This window comes from Candidozyma duobushaemuli (genome assembly GCF_002926085.2).
Source record: "Candidozyma duobushaemuli strain B09383 chromosome Unknown A_B09383, whole genome shotgun sequence".
Lineage (NCBI taxonomy): Eukaryota > Fungi > Ascomycota > Pichiomycetes > Serinales > Metschnikowiaceae > Candidozyma > Candidozyma duobushaemuli.
In genome coordinates, this window is record NW_020289901.1 from 1,715,053 (window position 1) to 1,738,567 (window position 23,515).

At 43.3% G+C, this 23,515-nt stretch overlaps 10 protein-coding genes across 10 annotated transcripts; 4 read left to right on the top strand and 6 right to left on the bottom strand. All coding sequences in view use genetic code 12, as the record gives it.

Annotated features, from left to right (window-relative positions):
• Positions 1 to 105: 105 nt before the first annotated feature.
• KIN3 (serine/threonine protein kinase) lies at positions 106 to 1,763 on the top strand (the record flags this gene model as incomplete). The annotated part of the gene is made up of 2 exons (XM_025479353.1): positions 106 to 1,503; positions 1,530 to 1,763. 2 exons carry the CDS (start codon positions 106 to 108, stop codon positions 1,761 to 1,763), a joined length of 1,632 nt encoding a protein of 543 aa, XP_025338826.1.
• Positions 1,764 to 1,819: 56 nt separating this feature from the next.
• Positions 1,820 to 2,743, bottom strand: ADE1 (phosphoribosylaminoimidazolesuccinocarboxamide synthase; the record flags this gene model as incomplete). Its single annotated transcript, XM_025479354.1, has 1 exon — positions 1,820 to 2,743. One exon carries the CDS (start codon positions 2,741 to 2,743, stop codon positions 1,820 to 1,822), a length of 924 nt encoding a protein of 307 aa, XP_025338827.1.
• A 728-nt stretch (positions 2,744 to 3,471) lies between these two features.
• MET14 (adenylyl-sulfate kinase) lies at positions 3,472 to 4,071 on the top strand (the record flags this gene model as incomplete). Its single annotated transcript, XM_025479355.1, has 1 exon — positions 3,472 to 4,071. One exon carries the CDS (start codon positions 3,472 to 3,474, stop codon positions 4,069 to 4,071), a length of 600 nt encoding a protein of 199 aa, XP_025338828.1.
• A 35-nt stretch (positions 4,072 to 4,106) lies between these two features.
• VPS2 (ESCRT-III subunit protein) lies at positions 4,107 to 4,805 on the bottom strand (the record flags this gene model as incomplete). The annotated part of the gene is made up of 1 exon (XM_025479356.1): positions 4,107 to 4,805. One exon carries the CDS (start codon positions 4,803 to 4,805, stop codon positions 4,107 to 4,109), a length of 699 nt encoding a protein of 232 aa, XP_025338829.1.
• Positions 4,806 to 4,974: 169 nt separating this feature from the next.
• On the bottom strand, positions 4,975 to 6,885 carry FET33 (putative oxidoreductase; the record flags this gene model as incomplete). The annotated part of the gene is made up of 1 exon (XM_025479357.1): positions 4,975 to 6,885. One exon carries the CDS (start codon positions 6,883 to 6,885, stop codon positions 4,975 to 4,977), a length of 1,911 nt encoding a protein of 636 aa, XP_025338830.1.
• A 191-nt stretch (positions 6,886 to 7,076) lies between these two features.
• On the bottom strand, positions 7,077 to 14,658 carry CXQ87_000792 (uncharacterized protein; the record flags this gene model as incomplete). Its single annotated transcript, XM_025479358.1, has 2 exons — positions 7,077 to 13,479; positions 13,982 to 14,658. 2 exons carry the CDS (start codon positions 14,656 to 14,658, stop codon positions 7,077 to 7,079), a joined length of 7,080 nt encoding a protein of 2,359 aa, XP_025338831.1.
• A 93-nt stretch (positions 14,659 to 14,751) lies between these two features.
• Positions 14,752 to 16,677, bottom strand: CXQ87_000793 (uncharacterized protein; the record flags this gene model as incomplete). Its single annotated transcript, XM_025479359.1, has 1 exon — positions 14,752 to 16,677. One exon carries the CDS (start codon positions 16,675 to 16,677, stop codon positions 14,752 to 14,754), a length of 1,926 nt encoding a protein of 641 aa, XP_025338832.1.
• Positions 16,678 to 17,181: 504 nt separating this feature from the next.
• On the top strand, positions 17,182 to 20,085 carry SEC5 (exocyst subunit; the record flags this gene model as incomplete). Its single annotated transcript, XM_025479360.1, has 1 exon — positions 17,182 to 20,085. One exon carries the CDS (start codon positions 17,182 to 17,184, stop codon positions 20,083 to 20,085), a length of 2,904 nt encoding a protein of 967 aa, XP_025338833.1.
• A 227-nt stretch (positions 20,086 to 20,312) lies between these two features.
• On the bottom strand, positions 20,313 to 21,509 carry CXQ87_000795 (FTR1 family protein; the record flags this gene model as incomplete). The annotated part of the gene is made up of 2 exons (XM_025479361.1): positions 20,313 to 20,783; positions 20,820 to 21,509. The coding sequence occupies 2 exons, from the start codon at positions 21,507 to 21,509 to the stop codon at positions 20,313 to 20,315; spliced, it is 1,161 nt and encodes a 386-aa protein (XP_025338834.1).
• Positions 21,510 to 22,548: 1,039 nt separating this feature from the next.
• On the top strand, positions 22,549 to 23,439 carry CXQ87_000796 (uncharacterized protein; the record flags this gene model as incomplete). The annotated part of the gene is made up of 1 exon (XM_025479362.1): positions 22,549 to 23,439. One exon carries the CDS (start codon positions 22,549 to 22,551, stop codon positions 23,437 to 23,439), a length of 891 nt encoding a protein of 296 aa, XP_025338835.1.
• Between the last annotated feature and the right edge of the window lie 76 nt (positions 23,440 to 23,515).

Here is a 23,515-nt window from a genome sequence, read left to right on the forward strand (position 1 = left end):
GGCGCTGCACATGGTGTATGCACCTTTCCATTTTGGGACGGATGCAAACAACAACTTACAAGTTCAACAGACCAACTCAATTGCATTGCAACTCTAGGGTCTGTCATGGCCACCCTTGCACAGAAATATATACCGCTAGAGGTTATCGGAAAAGGCTCTTTCGGCACCGTTCGAAAGGTTCGCCTGAAGGAGACCGGCGAGATCTTGGTAAGGAAAGAGATCGAGTACACCTCCATGAGCACTCAAGAAAGAAACAATATCATATCAGAGCTACGCATTCTTCGAGAGCTTAATCACCCCAACGTTGTAAAGTACTATCACCATGACCATTTGCCAGAAGAGAAAGTCATTCACATCTATCAAGAGTACTGCGATGGAGGTGACTTGAGCAAAGTGATCTCCACGTTTAAAAAAAATGGTGACACTGTTCCTGAGGGATTCGTCTGGGAAGTCATGACCCTGACTCTCCTAGCACTACATAGGTGTCATTATGGTATAGACGTGAAAAAGGTTGATCTTTTCCGTGGCCTGGACCAGACCTCTGAACCGCATGTGGATTCTGAAACTGTCATCATTCATCGTGATATAAAGCCCGACAACATTCTCATGCTTGATTCTGGTAAAACCATCAAGCTTGGCGACTTTGGCCTTGCAAAGATGCTCACCTCCCAAAATGATTTCGCCAAAACCTACGTGGGCACGCCTTACTATATGTCACCAGAGGTCTTGATGGACAATCCATACTCACCTGTCTGCGACATCTGGTCACTAGGATGTGTCCTATACGAGCTTTGTAACTTGCATCCTCCATTTAGGGCTTCAACGCACTTGCAATTGCAGGCAAAAATAAAGAAAGGTGTCATTCCAGAATTGTCTCCTCTATACTCCCAGCAGCTTCGCAAAATCATAAGTGATTGTATCACCGTCGACCCCGAAATGCGTCCAACATGCTACGACCTATTGGAAACATTGTCGGTGAAGATGTTTCGCAAGGAGATGGAACTCAAGACAGCTAGTGCCACCCTCAATGAATTCCAAAAACAGCTACTTATTAAGCATGAGGAGCTCAAAAAAACAGAAGCATCTCTTAAAGACATCGAGGAAAAAGTGAATAAAGATAAAGAAGATCTCGAAGCGAAGTTCAGAAGTTTCGAAAGATTAGCCCAAGTACGCAAGAATGAGCTTCAGGACGACTATTCAATGTTGCAAAAGAAATGTGACCTACAGAAAAGACAGTTTGAGGAGGAGCTCACGCTTGAATTTGAATCTCGCAAAAAAGCTATGGATTTGGAGGCAAAGGAGATGAGACTCAATTACCAGCGTGAGTTTAAACATGTTGTGGAACACGAAGTACAGCAGAGACTTTCGGAGATCTTACAACGCAGAAAAAGTCTGGACCCTGAACAACAATTGACCAGAAAGAAGAGTGATTCATCAGCCTCATCATTTGAGCGGAAAGCTAAACCAAGGGGCCTCGTGAGCTTCTTGAAGAATTCCCACAAGGTCAGTACCATATCCAACACGCACAGCATCAATACTACCATGGTACGCCACCTCCAAGCTCTCCAAAGCGTTCACCATTAAAAGCAAAGAACGTTGAATGGGATGCGGAGATGCATGCAAAGTTATCTCCAGTCAGAGCCCAGCCAGCGCCTCTGAATTATAAAAAGCGTGTCACCGACGAGTTTGAACGGTTGACTCTACAAAAGCGGCATGTTCCTGAGTTTGAGGAACAATATCTAAGGAAAAATTACCGGCATTAGGCATATACTTGCATTCCCTTTCAAAAATAATCTATAATTTCACATGAATGACATATTTAATCTTTCCAGGTGTTGCCAGTCAAAACCTCGTACGCCTCAACATACTTCTCTTTAGTTTTAGTGACAATTTCTTCGTCCATCTTGACGCCTTCCTTTCCATTCAAGTTGTTGGATGTCAACCAATCTCTCAAAAACTGTTTGTCGTAAGATTCCTGAGACTTGCCGACCTCGTACTTTTCGGCGTTCCAGAATCTTGAAGAGTCAGGTGTGAGAACCTCGTCAACAAGCACAACATTGCCGCTCTCATCCAATCCAAACTCGAATTTGGTGTCAGCAATGATGATTCCCTTGGTTTTGGCATAATCCTTAGCCTTGGTGTAGAGGTCAAGGGCAATGCTGGCAATTCTGTCACACAATTCTTTGCCAACAATCTTCTCTGCTTGTTCTGGAGTAATGTTCTCATCATGCTCACCCTGCTCAGCTTTAGTGGAAGGTGTGAAGAGTGGAGTTGGAAGCTCCTGGGACTCCTGCAAATCCTCCTCAATGGCAATGCCGTGAATTGTCTTTGACTTCTTGTACTCCTTCCAAGCAGAGCCCGTCACATAGCCTCTGACAATAACTTCCAATGGAATCAATTCCATCTTCTTGACAAGCAATGATCTACCCTGCAACTGATCCTTGTACTTTGGCTCGGACAATTGAGGGGGTAAGTGCTTGAATATTTCTTCTTCATCCGAATGTGGTTCCAAAACCAAGTGGTTGTGGACCTGGTTGAACAAGAAGAAAAACCAAAATTCAGATAACTTGGTCAAAATCTTTCCTTTGTTGGTGATTCCATTCTCCATAATGACATCGTACGCTGAAATTCTGTCAGTAGCGACAAAAAGAAGAGTGGTGGCATTGACTTCATAAATGTCTCTCACCTTACCTCTGTTGACGAGGGGCAAGATTCCGTCTAGTTCTGTTGTATGAAGCGACATTGGGGAGTATAGGTAAGTGTAGAGCTGTAATGGCCAGTGACTCCGACGGATGCACTCCCGTACACCAGATGAGATGAACAATTGTGATCTTGACTCCCGCGCTGCATGGACAACGTTACAGCCTTCGAAAGCATGAATTGCATAGATAAGTTCAACTTATGTCATTGAATGTCTGTTCTTTGAGACTTCTTTAAACGCCAAGCAAAAGCTGTAAGATTTTTTGGAATGTCATCTCCAAACTGTTCTCATTACTTCAAGAATTGCATCTCTTTTGAAGGTATACTTATTCATTGGAGAAACATAATCTTCATCGAAGGCAGTTTTCAAGTTTCTGCCAAATCTTTACAAATTTTGTGGAGCCCCGAATATTCTATCATTTGGTGGATTTCGCAGCCAAAACATTAAATCCCCACAAAAATGTCTATTCATGCGTCAGCCACATGCACAATTTATTTATCAGATTAAAAAGAAAATCGAATTTCAATTAGAAAGCTCATTTATGTTTTACGAGAGCACCAAATCGTCAATTTTACGCGTCAAGACTACCACCAACCGTTAATGCGGCTTAAGCGTCCTGAAGCAAAATGTGTAAGAGAATTGATTATGCAAGTTCAGTCACGTGCAATTGTTGCATTTTTTTTCAGTCAATATGCTTGCAAATAAATCGACCAAATCTTTAGTTTCAATTCTTACGTTTTCTCACCTTTCTTTCCATATACTCGCTCAAAATGGCAACAAACATCACTTGGCACGAAAATTTGACTCACAGCGAGCGTGCTGAATTTAGAAAGCAAAAGGGCGTTACCGTCTGGTTGACAGGTCTCTCAGCCAGTGGTAAGTCTACCATTGCCTGCGCTTTGGAGCAGACCCTCTTGCAGCGTGGATTGAACTCTTACAGATTGGACGGTGACAATATTAGATTCGGTTTAAATAAAGATTTGGGATTCTCCGAGGCTGATAGAAACGAGAACATCAGAAGAATCAGCGAAGTTGCGAAATTGTTCACCGATTCTTGTTGTGTTACCTTGACTTCGTTCATTAGTCCTTACAAGCATGACCGACAAATTGCCAGAGAGTTGCACGAGCAATCACAATTGCCATTTGTGGAGGTCTACGTGGATGTGCCAGTCGAGGTTGCTGAGAAGAGAGACCCTAAGGGCTTGTATAAGAAGGCCAGAGAGGGCGTCATTAAAGAGTTCACTGGTATCTCTGCACCATATGAAGCCCCTGAGAAGCCTGAAATCCATTTGAAGAATTACGATGGTCAGACCGTCGAGGAGTCTGCGAAGGCCATTGCTGATTTCTTGATAGAAAAGAAGTACATCTAATCATACATAGTCAACTTATTTATTTGAACATCAACTCACTTCTTCAAACTGTCCAACCTTGCCTGCAAGTCGTCCTCCTCCAGACCACCAGCACCGCCATGGCCACCGATTGCCTCTGCAACTCTGGCATCCTGTTTGCTGGGGCTCTCCACATTTATGGTATTGGGTGTGTCCTTCAAGCTTGTATTGATGTCCACTCCAATTTCGTCTAGAACCTTCGTCAAGATCTCATCCACTTGCTCATCCTCACCCAATTCCTCATCATCAGCCATGGCATCATCTATAGCATCATCCATGAACTCTTGTTTCTGATCCATGAGATCATTCTCTTTAGCAAACTCTTGTGCAATTCTAGAAAGTTGGGGCAAGTTCATTGATCTGTTCATTCCCAGCAAAAGTCGAGTGGCATCTCTCATGGAACTTCCCATCTGTTGGTTGCTCCTGACGGACTGGATTCTCAACAGGATAGCCTGCAACTGTGCCTTCATCAGGTTGAATTTGACAATGTAATTCTTAGTTCTGACAAGATCTTTGGCCTGGATTTTGGCACTAGCAATCTGACCTTGCTTGGCCAGCTTCTTGATTTCCAGCATCAATGTCTTCTCCTGAGATTGTAGCTTATTAACCTCTCTAGTCAACTCCCTTTGTGTCTTCTCAAGAGCTCTTTGGTTCTTTCGAAGACGCTCTTGCGGAGTAAGCTTCTTACCAAAAGCCCACTCAAATAGCGCTGACATAATGAGTGATAGTGTTCGGATTAATAGAATTTGTTGATAAGACTCGGTGCTGTTAAGCTTTAAACGCCATACGATTAATATGCAGTCCAGAGCTTGGTAAGGGTAGGAAACTACAATTCAATCAATTCTACAACTGAAAAAGGAAGGTTCTCGTGACATGCGAAATTCATTACTGATCAGATTCTGACGGCTCGTTGAGTCTGACTCTTTCTTCTGGCTCAGCCCTGTCTTGCTCACCAAGGAGTTGATACAACTTCTGTACCATATGTTCTGCGTCCTCAGTATTAACATCTTCCATGCCGTAGATGTAAATGGTGTAAATACCAAACACAGCAGCCAAGGCGCAGACCACAATAGCAACATAACCCTTTGGTGTAAATCCTGGAGGCAATGGCTTAAATTGAAGGTTCTCACCAGTGAGATCAAGCCATGAGGCCTCTGTTTCACCGAATTTTCCAGCAGCGTTTCCTTTGACAGGAATTCCTAGCTTATCGCAAGCCTCACGGTGCGAGGTTGGAATCTCGCTTTGTTTTTGCTGAATCTGCTCGGGATCTTCAACCAATACAACGGCCAATCCCTGTTCCAAATGCCAATCAACGTGACAATGGAAAAACCAGACACCAGGGTTGTCAGCCTTAAATCTGAGCTTGACAAACCCATTTGAGTTAACCATAACAGTATCTCTTTGCATTGGATACTCAGGATGCTTGTTGTAGTCATCATTCGAGGGGTCATACACTTCAGGGTTGTCGGCATCTTCCGTTCCCTCGGAACGGAAAATTGTTTGGAAGACATGTCCATGTAAGTGGAACGGATGTTTACCATCGTCCATATTATTCAACACTATCTCAACAATCTCGCCTGGTTGCAATACGTGAGTGTTCGTATTAGATCCGTAGATGGCAACATTGTTGGCGAACTCACCAGCGGAGAGGACGGAGAAAAGTGTTGGGACCTTTGGAGCTGTGTAAGTGACTCCATTAAACAATGCGTAATTGACACCATCACCCAAATTATCCATAGTGAAATTGAGAACAATCTGAACGTCGTGATCTGGGTAAATCTTTTTTCTCAGCAAGGGAATCAAATCAAAATCATCAAATGGATTTAAAGAGGCTTCAAGCTCATCAAACTTACCCTTACCATTAGCCAATGGCTTAGGCTTCTTCACATCACCATGGCCGTATTGCAAATAATTAGTGGAGATGACCTGAAGATCGTCGGGCACCAAATCGAGCATAGGCTCATCGAAGGCATTGACTATGCGGAAAGCCTTGTCTTTGATGTATTTCTTGGTCTTCACGAGAACGCCGTAACGCTGAGCAACACTGATATAAAGCGACTCGGTTTCAACTGGTTCAACATATACACCATCAACTTCGACAATCGTAAACGTGTGGTCCTCGATGTAGAAATACTGACTGACAAACATGCCCATGTTCACAATTCGTAAGAAATAGGTTTTGTCAGTCTCAACATTCCAGGTTACATTTCTTGTATCGTTGAACAAAGAGTTTTGGGGTATGGGCTCGGCACCGGTTGGGTTGTATCTCGACAAGAACTTCGACATAATGTCTTTGCTTTCGGCGTGATAATAGTCAGTGATACTGAGTGGTACTTCCTCATCGAAAGTGAAAGGATAGTCTTCAAGATTCTTCTCCTCAATGATGAACATACCACGAAGACCATCGCTGTACTGAGAGCCGGAATGGGAATGGTACCAGTAAGTTCCTACCTGATCGCCCACGGTGAAGTCGTAAGTAAATGAGTGTCCTGGAGGAATGGGGCACTGTGTAACCCATTCTGGGCCGTCCATGGCGTTATTGTCGGTCATGAACAAGCCATGAAAATGCAAGGAAGTATTGCGGTCGGTCATGGAATTTGTAAGGTGGATCTTGACTCTGTCATTCTTTGCCACTCGAATTATTGGTAGAGGCCACTGTCCGTTTATTCCAATGACCTCTCTTTCATAGACACCATCAGGATTGTGCTTAATAAGGGCAACATCGAAGTTGTACTCATGAGTCTTTGCTAATGCCAGACCAGCCAACGTCAAGAGCCAGAAGAAACTCCAGAACATTTTATATAGACCTTGATACATTTGTATATGGACTAAAAGTGGTAAAACCAAAGTGTTTTATATGTAAGAAACAGGCACTATAACTAGTTTTTTCCGAGTCTGGGACTTGGCATTGTAGCCGTTCCATCAGCCACCTCCGTGCACCGGAGATCACGATACACCCAATCTTCACTCCGCTTCTCATTCCGCAGCTAACCGAAAGTCTTCAATTCAATGGCCGAATCATTGGCCAAATCATCCTGGCTGGAAGTAGAGCTTCTTTTCACCAATCTTTCAGTTTTGGATTTTTGATCTTCGTCGAGGTATTCGTTTACGACGGTCTTGAAGACTTCGGAGTTCTTAGTCAAAAGTAGCACCGTTTTACCGTGTAGGTAGTCCTCATCGATCGTGCCTGCGGCAGCATGTTTTACGAGGAGTGGTATGAGTGCCGCATAAAGGGAGATACTTTTCCCCGAGTCATTCCTGATCGCCTCGGATTGGGAAAACACAATGACAGTTTCAAGTGCTATGCGAAGGTCGATTTTCATTTCTTGCCCATCTCCTGCCAAATGTAACAAAAGCTTCTCTAGAATATTCTTCACAACGAGGGATCCAAGGGGGTTTTCTGATTGTCTCAAAAGAGACTTGATAGATTGAATCCCGGCTGATGCATACTCGGAATCTTCCACCAATCCTAAAATTGCATTAGCTAAAATCCTTGACTCATTGTAATCAAGAGTAATTTCGCTATTTGTGAGCAAAAGAACCACGGTGATGACATGATTATTCTTATTGCTGGTTGAATTGAAAAATCCCTGTTTTCGAAGAATTCCAAAAAATGAGTTGACTAGCGAAGCTTTTTCGCTTTCGATCTTGTTGATAGCAAGTTTCAAATACGGGAGAATAACACCAATTAAGTTATCATCGTCATGTTCATAAAACTTTGCGAATAAGTAGAACAAACAAGAGCTGACGTTGAGTTGAGCATCTCCCTGAAAGCCGTTTAACATTGATATGACAGCAGAAAGCAGCTTTTTGAGAATCAACAAGTTTGAGGCAGAGTTGCAATTCTTCAACGCCACTTGCTGTACGACGTTTTCAGGATCATAATCGTCCTTCAAGAAAGCAAATATACTGAAAAGCGGAAGCATAACGACTCGCAAGAGCTCCAACAATTTGTCGGCACTACTTTCGACTGTAGCTTTCTCCAGGTATACTCTGGATAAACTCAGGGCGATATCGATTACCTCTGCTCTGGCTTCTGTCTCCTCCTCAACGAGAACGAGACGATCAAGCAAATCAACAACCTCACCAAATACCTCATCCGACAAAAGATTATCAACGAGTTCAGGAATGGTTACAAGGCGCTTCACAGACAGAAGAACCCGTGTTGTATTGTGTGACTTAATCAACGACTCTGTGCATTGACAGAAAAGGACAAAGAAGAAGTCTTTGGAGTCATCCTCAAGAAGCTTGGTGACCCTCTCTGGGTCTTGTTCAAGCTCTATAGTCAAAACCTCCACAAAGTTTAGCCAACAGTCCGTGTAGAGTTCAATCTCACGACTGGTAGGTTGAGTGTAGCGAAGTGTTGAAAGATCGTTCAACGCCAAGATCCATAGAGAGATCAACAACTCAGAATATTTGGCAACAATCGAGCTGAATTCCTCATTTGGATCGTCTGACGTGTTCTGCATGTCGATTCGGACTTCGGCCCAACAGTTCAAAATAGAAAGCTGAATCGCTTTTCTGCTGAATTCAGACATCGCTTCCAAGTAAGTGAACTTTAAGAACTTGTTGGAGGATACTTCCTCTAGAAGACAAATCAATGTTTTGAGAATTCTTTGCTTCGAATAAAATTTGATCCTAGGCAAGTTAATGAACTTTGAAGAAAGACTTATCGCGTTAACGATAAGTTTTGCATTGCTTTGTGGTCCATAGCACGGAACAAGTGCACTTATAACCTGGGCTTGTTGTTGCTCCAATATAGAGATGCCAGGGTATACTGGGTCTTCGAGATGGCCAAAGAGAGTGAGGGCCTTATCAAGCAAAGCAACACCCTTCAAATTGATTGCTGGAATGGGGGAAGTAGTTCCGAGGAAGGACATCCGTACAATTTCCTGAATCTTGCTAGTGAGAGAAGATGTAAGCGTCGGACTCTTTTCAGCTGCAGTCAATATTTGTATGATAATATCATACAAAAACAGGCGGAACTCCCAGGTGATTGGTTCGTTCTTGTCATCTGTCTCTTGGCTTTCGTTAACAATATTCCGAACCTCATCATCCTTCAAGTCAATATTGCCGCTATTTTTCTTCTTTTGCCTTTGGGTGAGTGGTAGCAATTTCACTTGGTAGTTAAGCTCAAGGAAGGGACCAGTGAGTTTTCTGGCCGACAGTTTAAAAAGAGCGTTCACCTGTGAGAACCACACCATCTCTGGCTTTGAATCAACCCAGTACTTGATCAAGGCTATCAATGATGGACAGGGGTTAAGTTCCATCGCTATCCAAGCCAAGTTAACATTCTCTTTATGCAAAGTTGATACACCAACTTTAGTCATTTCAAGAAGACTACCAAAAGCTAAATCGTAGAGTTCAAAGCAAGTGGAGACGGGAAAAATAGACTCGTGACATGGAGACGTTGGTCCCAAAAGCCCAACCCCAACTTTGGCATTAGCTTTGACGATCGCCGCAGTCTCGAGATGAAACCAGTTAGTGAAACCTTCAATAAAAGATGGATCAAAGATGAGGATCTCTTGCAAGGTGAGAAGTAGATTTTTCACAACGTTGACATATTCATCAGAGTCGCCACTTCCAATTCCATTAGCAAAAAGGATGAGTAAGTTTCGAATTTTTTGTCTGATTCCGGTATCACAATTCTTAAGCGCGGGACCAAGGGAAGTCACACTATAGGAAACGATTCTCGAATAAGTAGCGAATGAATTGTGACATGATCGAAGATTGACAAGGTATTCATTATCAAGGTTCATGCCAAAATCGTCATTCAAGATGTTGGAATATACCTGCTCCATCAAAGACTTCACCAAAATCTCGTTACCCAAAGAGTTTTCCAACAAAGTGGCAGCTGCATTAGAAGCGTAATGTTCCATGATCGGATTTGGGTCCTTGATGAGCTGAAGTACAACGTCGAGGATGTTAGAATAGCCAGCATGACTGTACTTGTAAATTTGAGCAAGGTACATGATTACCCTTCCTCTCGCCGAAGGTGCAGATTGTGTCACAATCTCATTGACGTAGCGAGCCACAATACTATCAACGTCAGCTTTTGAAAGCATTGTTGATGCCATACCAACTGTTTCTGCATTCAAATTATTGAGCTGTAGATTGTCCAGATCAATTTTCTCAACTGTGTCGATCAACGCAGTAAGTATTTGTGCATCCATTGAAGTGCCTGATTCAATGTAGTATTTAAGTAGTCCATTAAGAGCGAAAGTATCATTGACTTGAATGGCTAACCGTCTCAAAGGGTCTATATTGCTTTGCGTCAAAGATGCTCTGAGCTGCTCGAGAAGCGAAAACTGGATCTTAAAAGTCAAGTTGGGAAAGACGTATTGGAAAAGCTCAATGGACCTATCCACGATTGTAGTGAGTATCTCTGTAGCATGGCTTGTTGATTTCAGTGTGTCTCTGAGAAGAAATGCAGCAGGATCATAATTAAAACCTCGACAAGATATCTCATCTACCTTCACCTCAAACAGTGTAGGCCATCCCAAAAAGTCTTTGTTAGCAGAATTACTGTCCACAGTATCAGTATTGCCAAAAGCTGAGTTTGATTGCGGTGTTGATCCCTCAATCGCAGATCTAAAACCACTAGTGACTCCAAAGTTGTAGTTATAGTCCTCATCTAGCTCAAGTAGAAAAGCGTTGTCATGAGGAGCTCTTCCTTGCGAAGATTTGCTCTTGCTAGTCTTGTTTTTGTCCTTCTTGGCATCTGTCAAGGGCAAACGAGAGAAGCCTTTCGCGTCAGCAAAAACCCTCGTGAGGAACACGACAAGACTAGAATTCACATCACGTTTAAGAGAAGGCGCAAGTTTGATAAAGCCCTGTAGAACAACCTTCTTGTTATAAAGTATTAAGCTTATCAAGCGATGTTGTGGTGGCAATAAATTGGATGTGTTGAAGTTTGAAAAGATGAGGTTGCTAACGAGGTTTGGATTGAAATCACTCTCATTGAAAGGCTGTGCATTGAAAGCAGTCAAGGCACCAATTTCTTCAAATGTAGACTCCAAGTAGGTGAGATAATTGTATGATTTAACAAGCAAAAATTGAAGCAGTCTTGAGAGCTCATTCGATGACTGAACAGACCCAATATAGTTGTGCAAGCATATAAGGCTTAGAGAACGCAACATGAGATTATTCATAACCTCGTTGAGTTGAGAAGTGTCCGACAAATTCCCAATATCTGCGTTAACGAACTGCGAAGTCAAGAGGTTTTTCCAAAACACCAAAAATTGCGACGAGTTTAACTTGACAAATTCAGATGTCTCATTAAATGTCACTAAACTGGACATGATGATCCAACATGCAGCGTTGCTGAGAAACTTCTTGTTAGCGCTGCTGCTGTGTTTCAAATTTTGAGTACAGAAACTTAAAATCTTCGCAATTGTTGAGTTCTGTAAAAGAGTCGAGTCCGCCTGTTTTATCAAGGACAGCAACGCTAGAGCGTAACTTAAGAGTCTTGTAGCTTGAAAGCCGGAGACATTGTTATCCGAAGAAGTGGTTTCTTTCTGAGTCTCCGAATTCAACTCCAGTGTAACCAAGTGGAAAAGTTGAAGAATCAAACTGTTGCTGTGAGACATATTGACATCAGCGTATAGTAAAAGAGATGCAGTAGCACAGTTCCTGATTTGCTCAGAGTCATTGACGAGCAAGGATAGAAGAAGGTTGCTGATGTAATCATTTCCCCTGGCAGGAAGTGCACTGTCCCCGTCAAGAACAGCGGACTGACTTTCGTTTGCTGATTCGAGATCGTCATCATCTTTAGCAGCATCAGGGTGCAGCACGTCCAAGGAGCTAAAATTGATCGCGTACGGGATAAGAAGGTTGATGACTCGAAGTAGGAGGGATAACTGATATGGATTTTTGTATGGCGCGATGAGGTTATTCTCGACACCCTTAGCTTTCAACTTCTTGCTCGATTTGAAGGTGAAAAGCTTATTCTCGTTACGAGACTTCAACAGTCTTGGATCGGGAGAAGCAGATCGGGATATTTCTCCTACCTCGGGAGAAGCAGAGAAGCGATTAACGATATATTGAGCAACGACCTCATGGACCGAGGCACCACTTTCCTTTATCAAAAACTCAACAATTATCATCCACTGAGATAAAACAAAATTCCATTCAGAAGTTGGAATATGACGGCTGTCATCCAATCCACCGAATTTTGCAAGAATCGTATCGAGAATCGTGCAGATGGAGGATGCAATATAGCTCCAATCTTGAAATTGCTGTAATTGCAAGTATAAAACCAATGATTCCGCTATTCCTGATCTTTGATTCTTTTGACTGAGACTAGCGTTGATCAAACCTTCACTATCGTGGATGGAAATGACGTTGTGATCTTTTCTAGTGGGAGAGCCAAGCTCGACATCATTGTCAAGTCTATGAGTGGCTTGATTGCTCCAAATTTTGAAGCTAGGAAGTGGGTATGACTCAAGAAGGTACTCTATCGCACTGAATCTTCCGGTATCAACAAAGTTGTGAAGTACATGGGCCAAAAGGATCACAGTCGCGTGTCTTATCAGCGTGAACTGAGAAGAAAAACCAAAATCAAAAACTTTTTTGTGAGTTGCTAGAAGAGTGGTCTGATATTGGTGTTGTTGGGCCATGATGGCTTCAGGTTTCATCTTCGAGCCCGACGTCGACGAAGCTGAAAATTCAAGAAGATGCTCGTAATGAGACGAAGACTGTAGAATGAGAAGACTCTTAAAACCCAAAAGGTAATATTCCACTTGTTTGACAGAGCCATTGTTCGATTCCACTTCATTTTCTCTGCTCCTCAATGTGCTCAGCATGATGCCCTTCAGGAACAACTTGATCAATTTGGCTTGAAACTTATCATCGATATCAGATTTCAGAGCATTCTTCAAGATTGTGTCAAGAAGATATATTATGTTGGCATCAGAAGAAGAATTTTTCTTAATCAACTTGTAGGTAACAGTGGCTCCAAAATTGAGAAGCGATGTCAAATGATGCGGATAGGTCTCAAAAAGGTCAATGAGCAAAACCGAAGCAACTCGTCCAGCTGCCGTAAGGTAGCCGGTCTCGGTTAGTGTGAGGAAAGGAAGAAGGTCGTTGGCAGTGTCATATATCTTGTTAGTGAGCTTCGCAAGCACAATGATGAGATTCTTTGAAATGAGTTTGACCACATTCAAAGATCCCTTCTGTCTGAGATTTTGATCTTCTTCTGAGGCTTTGGATTTGCTCTTAGATTCGACCTCAGTTTGCTTCAGCCCGCAGTAGCTATGGACTAATCGCGTCAAGTTGGTCCATACTTCTTGGTAGTTGATTTCCTTATCTGCAGCTGCATAATTGTTAAGCTCGAGATACAATTCACTAGCATACTCAAATGCCTCCTCCTTGTCGAAGTTTGCAATGAGTCTATCGAGGTCAACAGGCATTGGCTAGGTTTATAATTGAACAACGATACGCTACTCCAGCCTAAATGGTCAACAAAGTCGCAGGGAGCGCAAATGCAGGAAAAAAGTATAGCACCAGCGGTTGACTGCCGTTCATTATCTATGTACAATCATCATCATCATGCAAAAAATTTCATAACAGTTTTAATTCTGTTTTTCTTATGACGTGGCTTCTGCAGGTTATCTCTGGAAGGCGGGTTATGTAGTGAAGTCTTTAAGGGCGGCATCGCCGGACTTCTCACCGCATTCAGTTCCTCCCGTAATTTGGAGAGGTTCGCTAAGGAAGGAGAGTGGACGAGCTGTCCATGAGTCTCCTTGTCGGAGGGCGGCGTTTGAACTTCGTGATCTGAAACCTGAATTGTTGAGTTTGACTTTAAGCCGAGATAGTGGCTCATTTGACCAACTTTTTGTACTATTTCTTCGGATCTAAGATACTGCTCATGAATTTTCCCCGAGATCCTGACCTCGGTATATTGCTGTTGGGATGAATGGCATCTGGAGGTGCGGATGCAAGGAACTCATTCAAATCGAGAATCGTTCCATCAGCTGTGGTGTCCGCCACGGACATAATGCTTCTTGCAACGCTTTGGCGCTTGGATTTAGGCTTTATTTGCTGCAGATGACGAGCTTTGGGTAGAGGTCGAAGGGTCTCGGATTCAAGATTGGAGATGCGGAGCTTATACTGGGCATTGATTTGCTTCTCTGTCTCCAAATCGCTCTCGACTAATGCTAGCTTCTCCAACAAATCATTATTTAGCAGCTTTGCAAAATGAAGGTTGTTCTCAAGTATCCTGTCGTTCATGCCCATATCATCGTTCAGAATCTCGACCTCGACTAGCTTCTGCTTAAGGGCAAGAATTTCTTTCTCCAACTTGACTTTATCAGCTGCCAGTGCTTCTTGAATCCTGAATACTTCAGCATTAGCGTCACTCAATTGTAATGTGAGTTGTTGTAGCTTCTCATCTTTCGCATTAATCTGCGTAACTAAGAGCTTGTTTTTGTTTTCTAGCTCACTAAGTTCATCCTCGAGAGCCTCCTCCAACTCCTTACTGGATTTTTGAAACTCTAGGAGTTCTTGCTCTAGTTCGAGCATTCTTTCTTGCATGTCATGCTCATCGCTTCCAACGGGATCAAGTGGCATGAGTGATGTGCTTTAAAAAAGCCTGTAGGTGTTGTGTTATTTGTTTTGAATTCACGTGATGTCAAGGTATACACTGTTATGGAGCTTAGACGACTAACGCCAAAGACTGTATTCCTGTTGCTGGGCGTCTTCATCATTAACACCGGAAGAAACTGCAGCAACAGCTGCGTTGGCTATCGATTCTGCGTGTTCAACATTGCGTGCTTTCTCACGTTTGACTAACTGTGGGGTGCGAACCAACCCACTACTATCAGTACCTGTCTCTTCGTATAGGGCCAGTAGAATTTTCGTTAACACTGTGTGTAGCGACAGGTTTTTATGATCCTTTACTTTGCTTTTCATTTTTTCAAAAGCGACCTGGAGATCCGTCGTAGTCCAAAGAAGGTCTTTGTTCTTGGCATCTTTTATCCACTCATGATACAAATGTAGGATATATTCCCAGTCGATACTTTCGAGATGTGGAAAATTGGCCTCTAGCAATCGGGTTACTAGCCAGATCTTAGTATCATTGTCCATCAATTCAGTCCTGGTTATTGACTCGCGTTTGAGTAACTTATTCCACTTGTATCTGCACTGGATTCTTGAGCGCACACCGTTCATCTTCTCACTCACCAAGGTCCAGTTAATAGACATCGGCTTATCTCCACTGTCGTCGGTCATCATCTCTAAGACGATGCCTTTGAGTGTTCTTTCTTCTTCCTCAGACCATTTGTTCAGTACTCTGTTCTCGCCACACTTAATATAATTTCTCCACCTATCACGGCAATCCTCGGGCATGCGGTTCATAGCCTCCCCAATCTTCTTCCAGTTTGTCTCAGAACCCTGTGATAGCTTCTTGAGCAACTCATCTTCTTCTGGGGTCCATTTGGCTCGAATATCAAATATATGAAACTGGCGCCTGACATGCTTATAAATTGATGCTCGAGATCTGTAGGGTAGTACCTTTGTGACACACTCCCAAAAATTATCCTTCGTTCTTTCTGTGGACCACACTCGACGACAGATATCAGCACGAGATAGGTCGTTGAGCCTGCAATATCCATCAATAAATGAATCCATGACACTAATTTCTGCGGAAGAGAAAGCACGAGGACCATTGACGGGTATGCTATTCTGCGATTGATACCACAGTAGAGCCTCATTGGCACACAGATCAACCAATGACTCCAAGGAGATATGATCATATTTATCAGGAGCTGTCGGCTGCTCGGACGTTGTCTTCGCCTCTGAGCTTTTGCGTAGAGGCCTCTTTTTGATTGATGTTCTGGTCCTGCTCTTGGCAGATAATGCTGATGCAGCATGAGCCAACTGGTCAATCGCGGCAGATTCGCCATCCGATCTATTCAGTTGTTGGCTGGATGAATGGTTACCTTGGGTCGATGGAAGTGAGAGTTGTTTGGCCAATTCTCCAGCTCCTAAGATGGCAGCATGCACTAATTGATCATGTTCGGATGGCTCTTCGTCTAAATCAGGAAGATCGGGATCAATATCACTTCCATTCAGAGAGCTTCTTCTTCTCTTGGCCTTCTTTGGAGAAGGTCTTTCGAACTCAGCTGCAACATTTTCCTCGAGAAAGCTATCCCATTGGTAATCACCTATGTGAGACATGATCTCTTCATGATTGAGACGACGCTTATTGTTTTCCCCGTTGCCATTCCCCGCATGGTTGGCCTCAATATTACCATGATGACTGTCACCGCTACTGCGGTTGTGCTCATTTGAATCAGATCCCTCGAGGGTACCTCCCACATATCTCATTACCGCAGCTTCAACGGCATCGTTTAGTTGCTGATTCGCTTTATCTTCAAGCGAATCAGCATCGTTTCTATGATTGTCAACATCCTCATCAACGTGGGAGTTCTGATCATTATGGTGCTTTCCATTATCGTGGTGATTATGTAGATCATGATGAGCAGGATCACTAATCACATCTTGATGATCAATATCATCGTGTTTTGAATCTTTTGTTCCGAGGGAAAGAAGGGCCTGTGCACCTCCGATATCTTGCTGCTGCCCCATTTTATTTGGACTTCAAAAAACGTCTGCGTGGAACCAAACTAAATGGCTGCAAAATCGGTATGTTGTACGCTTGATAAGAAGGGGTTACCCGAAAACTTTTTCTCACTAGCGGTTAAGCCCAGCTTCTCGCATTATGCAGTCTGGGGATACCGCCACTTCACTGTAGCCGACATAAATCAGTGAAAACACTATCGTCAGTGAAGAATTGACGACATGTACTTAAGAATTTGATAACGTCCTGTTTCATCTAGTTTTTTATCTTCTGCCGAGCTATCCCAAGCAGGGGTCTCGATGAATAATTGTCTACGTCTTCGGCTTAACTGGATTTTGTAGGTCAATACGTCCTTTTATGTAATTCAATTAGTAAGACAATGAGAAAATTTCCTCCGTAGATCTATAAAGTCTTGATGTTGAATGGTAAAAGCTGTATGTGTGAGGCTCGCACGACACCAACAGCTTATGGTGCTGCACAGCTGTTGATTTTGAGTCCTCAGTTACTACCGCATGTTGAATTACAATGACAACGACCAGACCATTCTGGCGTTCTACGGTTCCTCAGTTCTAGAACCTCGGTCACTTGCTGATTTCAAGAACCAGAAGGATTTACTTCCCCCAGACAACTTGGATCAATTGTCTCCAGAAGAGCTGTGCGTTGTCTTAGCCAACTTTTTGAAGGATGCGGACAATATAAACGCTTCGGCATATCAATTTGGCGGAGAAGATATGAAGGATCCGTTAACAGGTCAGGACTTGGTGAATCTTTTGTTACGAAAGGGGGCGATCGGCTCAGAGAACGACCTGGCGTTGTATAAGTACGTGGTGTCCTCGCAAATGTTCAATTCCCAATCGTATTTGTCTGTTGTTCATAAGGATACTCCAATGGAGAATCTCGTTGCATCACTCGATATGCTTGACAGGAGCATAAGAAGCCAGACCTCGCAGTTGAAGTCGGTACTTAACGAGAACTATACCAGTTTTGTCGATTGCAAGCAGTATATCGATGATATTCTTGTCTCGTTCAAGGGTTCAAAAACAAGAGCACAAAAGGAAAGCGAGAAATCTAGAGTTTTCAACCCCAATTCAAGATGGAACAAGAAACTTCAGGCTGGCGAGAACATTTCATCGCAGTTGGAGGAGTCAATTAACAACTTGAACTTGTCATCTTCTCTCATGATACGTCCTATCATGGAGCACAATGCTAAAGAATCCAAAGTTGCAAAACTCATTGCTTTCATACAGAAGAATAAGTTCTTCTTCGATCTTCCTAAAAACCTTGTGGAATATCTTTCTGTCCATAACCACGACCAATTCATTGACGACTATAACACTTTTTTGAAAGAGAAGGAATACATCTACCATAGGAGGGAGAATGCTTTGAAGAAAGCTCAAAGCACAAATGATGAATCTGAGGTTAAGAAAGTTGAGCAAGAGTACACCCTATATTTCACTGTGCTTCATCGCGTTTTTGGTGAGATCGAAAAGATTGCTGAAGAGTTTCGCAAAAAGGCATTTCGTGATCTTCTATCGATGGACCATGAGGTGGCTGTTCGAGGAAAAACCAATAAGTCGGCTCTGGATATTAAGTTTATCGACCTTGTTGACAAGTTGCATCGTCTCAATAAAGATTCAGAGAAGACTAATCCGATCTTGGACTTTTTGAATGACCAACTCAAAAAGCTTCAAAATGACTTAAGCTATCAGGATGATAAGTTTGAAACGAAGTTTTCTATGATGCAAAAGAAGCTTTTGGATTACATCACAAGTTTGTCCAATCGAAGAGAGGGAGGTTCCAATGTCAGGCACATTGAAGAGAAATTTGACAACGTCGAAGAGTTTTTCGGTACCTCATCTTCTGTGAAATCTAGTAATGTTGATGAACTGAAGGAAGCCGCAATCGCTGAGATTTTCGGTAGCCCCGATAACCTTGACTTATCCATCATCAATGAAACGTGGCTTGTGTTGCTGAACTACATCAAGTATCTCGAGGAGTTCTTTACAAACGTCGTACAGAAGTTTGTGAAGAACTACGTTCACTATGCCGATCCAAACAATGGTTTCCATGTTGACACTGAGGGTGCATTGAGAACTGCGTTCTTTCAAATGTGCAACAATATGGTAGCTCACGTTGTCAGTATCTTCGAGTCTGAGGCTGATGTCGACCAGATGAAAGTGACTCCTGCCAGTTTCCCCAACTTCCTTCCGCACCATACTAATTCCCTTTCAACAATATTTCACTTGAGTGACATTAACAGTCGAATTGGAAGGCTCCTTACTAAGGTTGCCACATATGTGGCACAAATCGGCAATACTTCTAAAAGCCTTGATACGAACAAGCAAATAAAACTGCTTAAAGAGTCTTGTGCACTTATCGAGCAAAGAATTCTTGAAGCCATTTGTGCCACTTGGGTCAATGACTGCTCACAATTTTATGATCTCGAAAATTGGGACAAATACAAAATTGACGGTAATTCAAAGTCCACGGTCTACACTAAGCTGATGCAGATTATGCAATACTACGAGAGGTACGTTCTCCGTAGATTGTCAATTTTGGTTTTTGACAGGAGCCATATTGGTGATAGCGATATTAAGGTTGTTGCTGCGTATCCAAGCAAACGAACATTGGTGAGTCTTGAAATTCAATTTATACGCAGCATCAATGTATTGATGGATTCTATCATGAAAAAGTTTACTTCAACAAAAGCAGAGTTTAATGTTGTGTACAACACTGCCAACCATGACATTGATAAAGACATCTATAAAATCATGACCATGAATAATTTCCAGATTCTTGGTGATGTGATGTTCCCATCTTTGATAAGAAGATTCGATCAGCTATTCCAGAAGGACTTGCACAAGCAGAATTTGAAACTCTACGCAGATCTTGACAAAGTTAAGATTACAGTTTTGGATGAGATCAGTGAAAATGAGAAGGCCTGGATTGAGAATAAGGTTAAAGACCACTTCGAAAGTTTAGAGAAGAAGGCCTTCCAAGAAGACTTTCAGGTTGATCCTTTCGTGTATGAGTGTTTGATGCACTTTGTCAAGCTTGTCTATATTGTGAAGCCCATTACTGCGGAGCAAATTTTCAACAATATGGTTCACGAATTACAAAATCATTTCTTGAAACAGTTTACCATTTCCATCAGGGAAGTGAAACAGAAGCAACACATCATCGTTCGGATTTTGGGTAATCTCAGGCTAGATTTGGACTATTTCATAGATGTTTTTGAAGCCAGTGATAGTCTCAGACTTGACGATTACTCCCTTTCATTGGGGCGTGTTGCCGTGAATGAGATCAAAGAATGTGAGAACATCTTCACAGACCTCGACTACACAGACAATGACATTGAACAGGCGCTTAACCAAGCTGTTCACCAAAGTCAGAAGGAGTTTGCTTGTTTTGTATGATTACTGTTTGAATAGATATGTTTAAATGATATATTAACGACCCAACTAATTAAAGTGACCCCCATCCTCCCGAAATGATAAAGTCTTTAAGGTAGCCGCTAACAGAATGCAGGGATATTTCAGCATCAACAACTCGATACACTTTCTTCATTGTGTGTGTGTGTGTGTGTGTGTGTTAAGAAAGTGTTATGAATATCTTATGATAGCTGATAGAAGCCTCATTAAAATTATTGACTGGAAGTCTCCACAGTTTTCTCCTCAACCTTGTGAACGGAGTCGTCTTTACCAGTCTTGGATACGTCAGAAGATGATTCTCTGTCTGCTTCTCTAACACCGAAGTCATGTTTCTTGACTTTCTCGAATAATTCTTCTTGCTCTTTCTTCGACAACTCGTTCTTCTTCTTGCCCTTAATGTGGTACATTGGGTTGAGCTCTCTGAGGGTGAGGTTCTTGCAGAAGGGAAGGTGACCACGCTTTTCCTCGAACATCATCAAACCTAAAACAACAATCATGAAAATCCAGTAAACGTTGTAAGAGATCACGGAACCGTACGTGGCAGAGTTTTGCCAACCCAATAAAGCGTTGAAAACATCCCAACCGTTGTCAAGCTCAGGGTTGCAGCAATTAACATGCCAGACGGATTTCGAAATGTCGTAAGAGCCTGGGCCCGAACCACTCTCAGAAGCATCACCACCAGTCTTTTGATTGTAAATTTGAGTCTCAAAGTATCATACACCTCTGGAGAATAAGCCAGCGGAGATCAAGTACAAGATACATGTAGAAACAATCAAACAGACCTGCAAAGATGCAGTGGATCCGAAATAGTATAGCAAAACACCAACAGTGACACCAGCGATCAATCCACAAATAACAGGAAGTGGGAAAGCAGCAGCACCAGTGTGGTCGGACAAGCCGACACCACCAACAAACACAACAGCCTCCAAACCTTCTCTCAAACAAGTGATGAAGGGCAAGACAAACATACAGTATTTGGTGGTCAAGCGACCAAGCCTGAATCTATCCTTCGACACTGCTGGCTCCTTAACCAAAGCCTGGGCAATCTTGGTTCTCCACTTCTCCTTCATCTTGTTAATTCTCAACATGGCAATACCCATGATAGTAATCAAGATGGTAGCGATCATACAAAAAGTGCCCTCCCAAATTTCTTCGGATTTGCCCCAAATGTCATGGCCAAGAGTATAGAAGACAGCGATGAAAGCACATCCAATGCACAAACATATAAAAACGCCTAGAATGGAGCCAACCCAAACTTGAAGTCTGAGTTTCTTGTAGATAGCTTGATCCTGGTCAGGGCCTCCTAAGCCCTGCTTGAGGAAGGCCAAAAGGACCGAAACCACAAGCACGGCTTCCAAGGACTCTCGAAAGACCACAAAGAAGACTTGAACGTTGAAGACGTTTGTCATTTCTGGAGGGGGTGAAGAGCAAAACTAGAGATTTGGGCGGACTTTTATACTACGAGAAACCGCCGAACCGAGATTTTGTGGTGACGCTGGAAAGGCGCAAAACTTAGGGCCATAAGCAGATTTACGTCTAGTGAGGCGGACTTGCATGGACATGGGACCATTCACAGATGCACAAAATGTGAGGTTGAAGCTCGTGCACTCTAGGTTGGATTGGGGGCCAATAGAGGCACTGCGGCACGAAGTGACATGTGCAAGCGGCAGGAAAATTATACGAACGCCACTTGCTAAATCTTGGTCGATGATGGAAAGAGAATTCTGCTATCAATAATGTCCAGTCATTTCCTGTCGTTTTTCGTTCACTTCAAGGCTTGGTACGCATGTCTAATGACAGAAATGTGTCAAGGACGTAAAAAAGTGTCAAGGGTGGTCTTGGCGAGCTTTCACCTGCACCCAGAAAGACGCCTCAACCCACGGACAGGACAAGGCGGACTGCGGCCGGATGGTTACAATCCTTGATTGTGTCTTTGATTGGGCAAGTCGAGCGTATCTTTGAATTCGTTGATGGCCCTTTTCAGTAGCTGCGTCTCACTTCAGCCAATGGCACATGTTAAGCGAACGAGATAAGGGAACATGAAATTAATCTCACAGAGATAAGCGGGCGACAATGCGCATTATCTGATTACATCTCTTTTCAAGTGCGTATTCTGCCTCACGACGCCAAAATGGTGCATAACCGCCGGTTTTAGAGTACAAGGTTTGGTGTTGCAAGGCGGTGAGGTGCACTTTTCATGCGGTGTTCTTTCAAGCGGAGCAGGGGCATGCGAAGGGCCGCCCAGTCGAATGTAGCCAATCCCAGACAGGAAGGCCCAGACAGGAAGGCCCAACAACGTGCCACTTTCCCTCTGACCTTCGAAGGTCATGGTGTCGCTGGAATAGTAAAGTCCACCGTAGCTGTTAAACAGGCATTTCGAAATGGCCGTCATAAATCTTGAACACACTTGTTTGTTTCTTTCTCAAACCAACCCTTTTTCTACATCAGATGTCCAATCAAGAGGGTGCCAATCTAAACGAGCTAGAGGTCCTAACCGCCGGAACCGAGCAGTTCATGTTCCCTGATAGTGGAGGTCCCTCGGGTATTGAAAACGGTTTACCGGTGCCACAAAATGCTCCTCGTGTCGAACCACTATCAAGAGAGCCTAAGCCCCTAGCGCAACATGCCATGCAGCCATTAGCCAACCGAACATCACCTCCGGGAACGGTTATTGCAGACGCTGCCAATAACATGTATGTGATTGATCAAAACGGATATGCCGTCCCCATGAGGCCTGTGCAGCGCCGTAAGCCTCAAACTCCCACAGAGCATATCCCAAAGGAGATACCCCTGCCCCCTAGGGCTCGTAAGAGAAGGGGCTTTTATCAAGCGCCATCTAAACTGGGTGATAACCCCAAGGCAAACAACCTCATGCAATACCACTCGGAGGTGATGCAGGCTGTTCGGTACGACCGGTTCTATCAGGGCTGTACAACCAACCGATATGGCTCACTGGAGGCCTTGAGTATTCAGAACTCTAGCTCCAATACGAGCCGAGGCTCGAACGCATCCACAAAGCTGAGTAATCTGGTGGACCGAAGGTCTAGGGAATGGCTGCGAAATGACCGAACCAGGCGAGACTTGCGGAATGGAAAGCCTCCTGAGCAACTCGCCATGGCTCAGCCTCCTATCCTGACGGACGCAACTCCGGATCCGTCCAATTCCTCGGGCCGCTCTTCTCTGTCCGTCACTTCATACTCCACCTCGTCTAGAGAGGACCCGGGCGGTAACAAGGATGTAGCGAAACCTACAAACAATCCTGAGAAAAGCTCGAAAATCCCAGACAAGAACTCGAAACAGAAAAAGTCTAAGCGACCATCAAAGCTCTCAGTTAAATAAATCACCCAGACATTTCTCTGTAACTGTGCTTCTTGGGCGCTGCGATGATAACTCGCACAGAAAAAAGCGAGATATA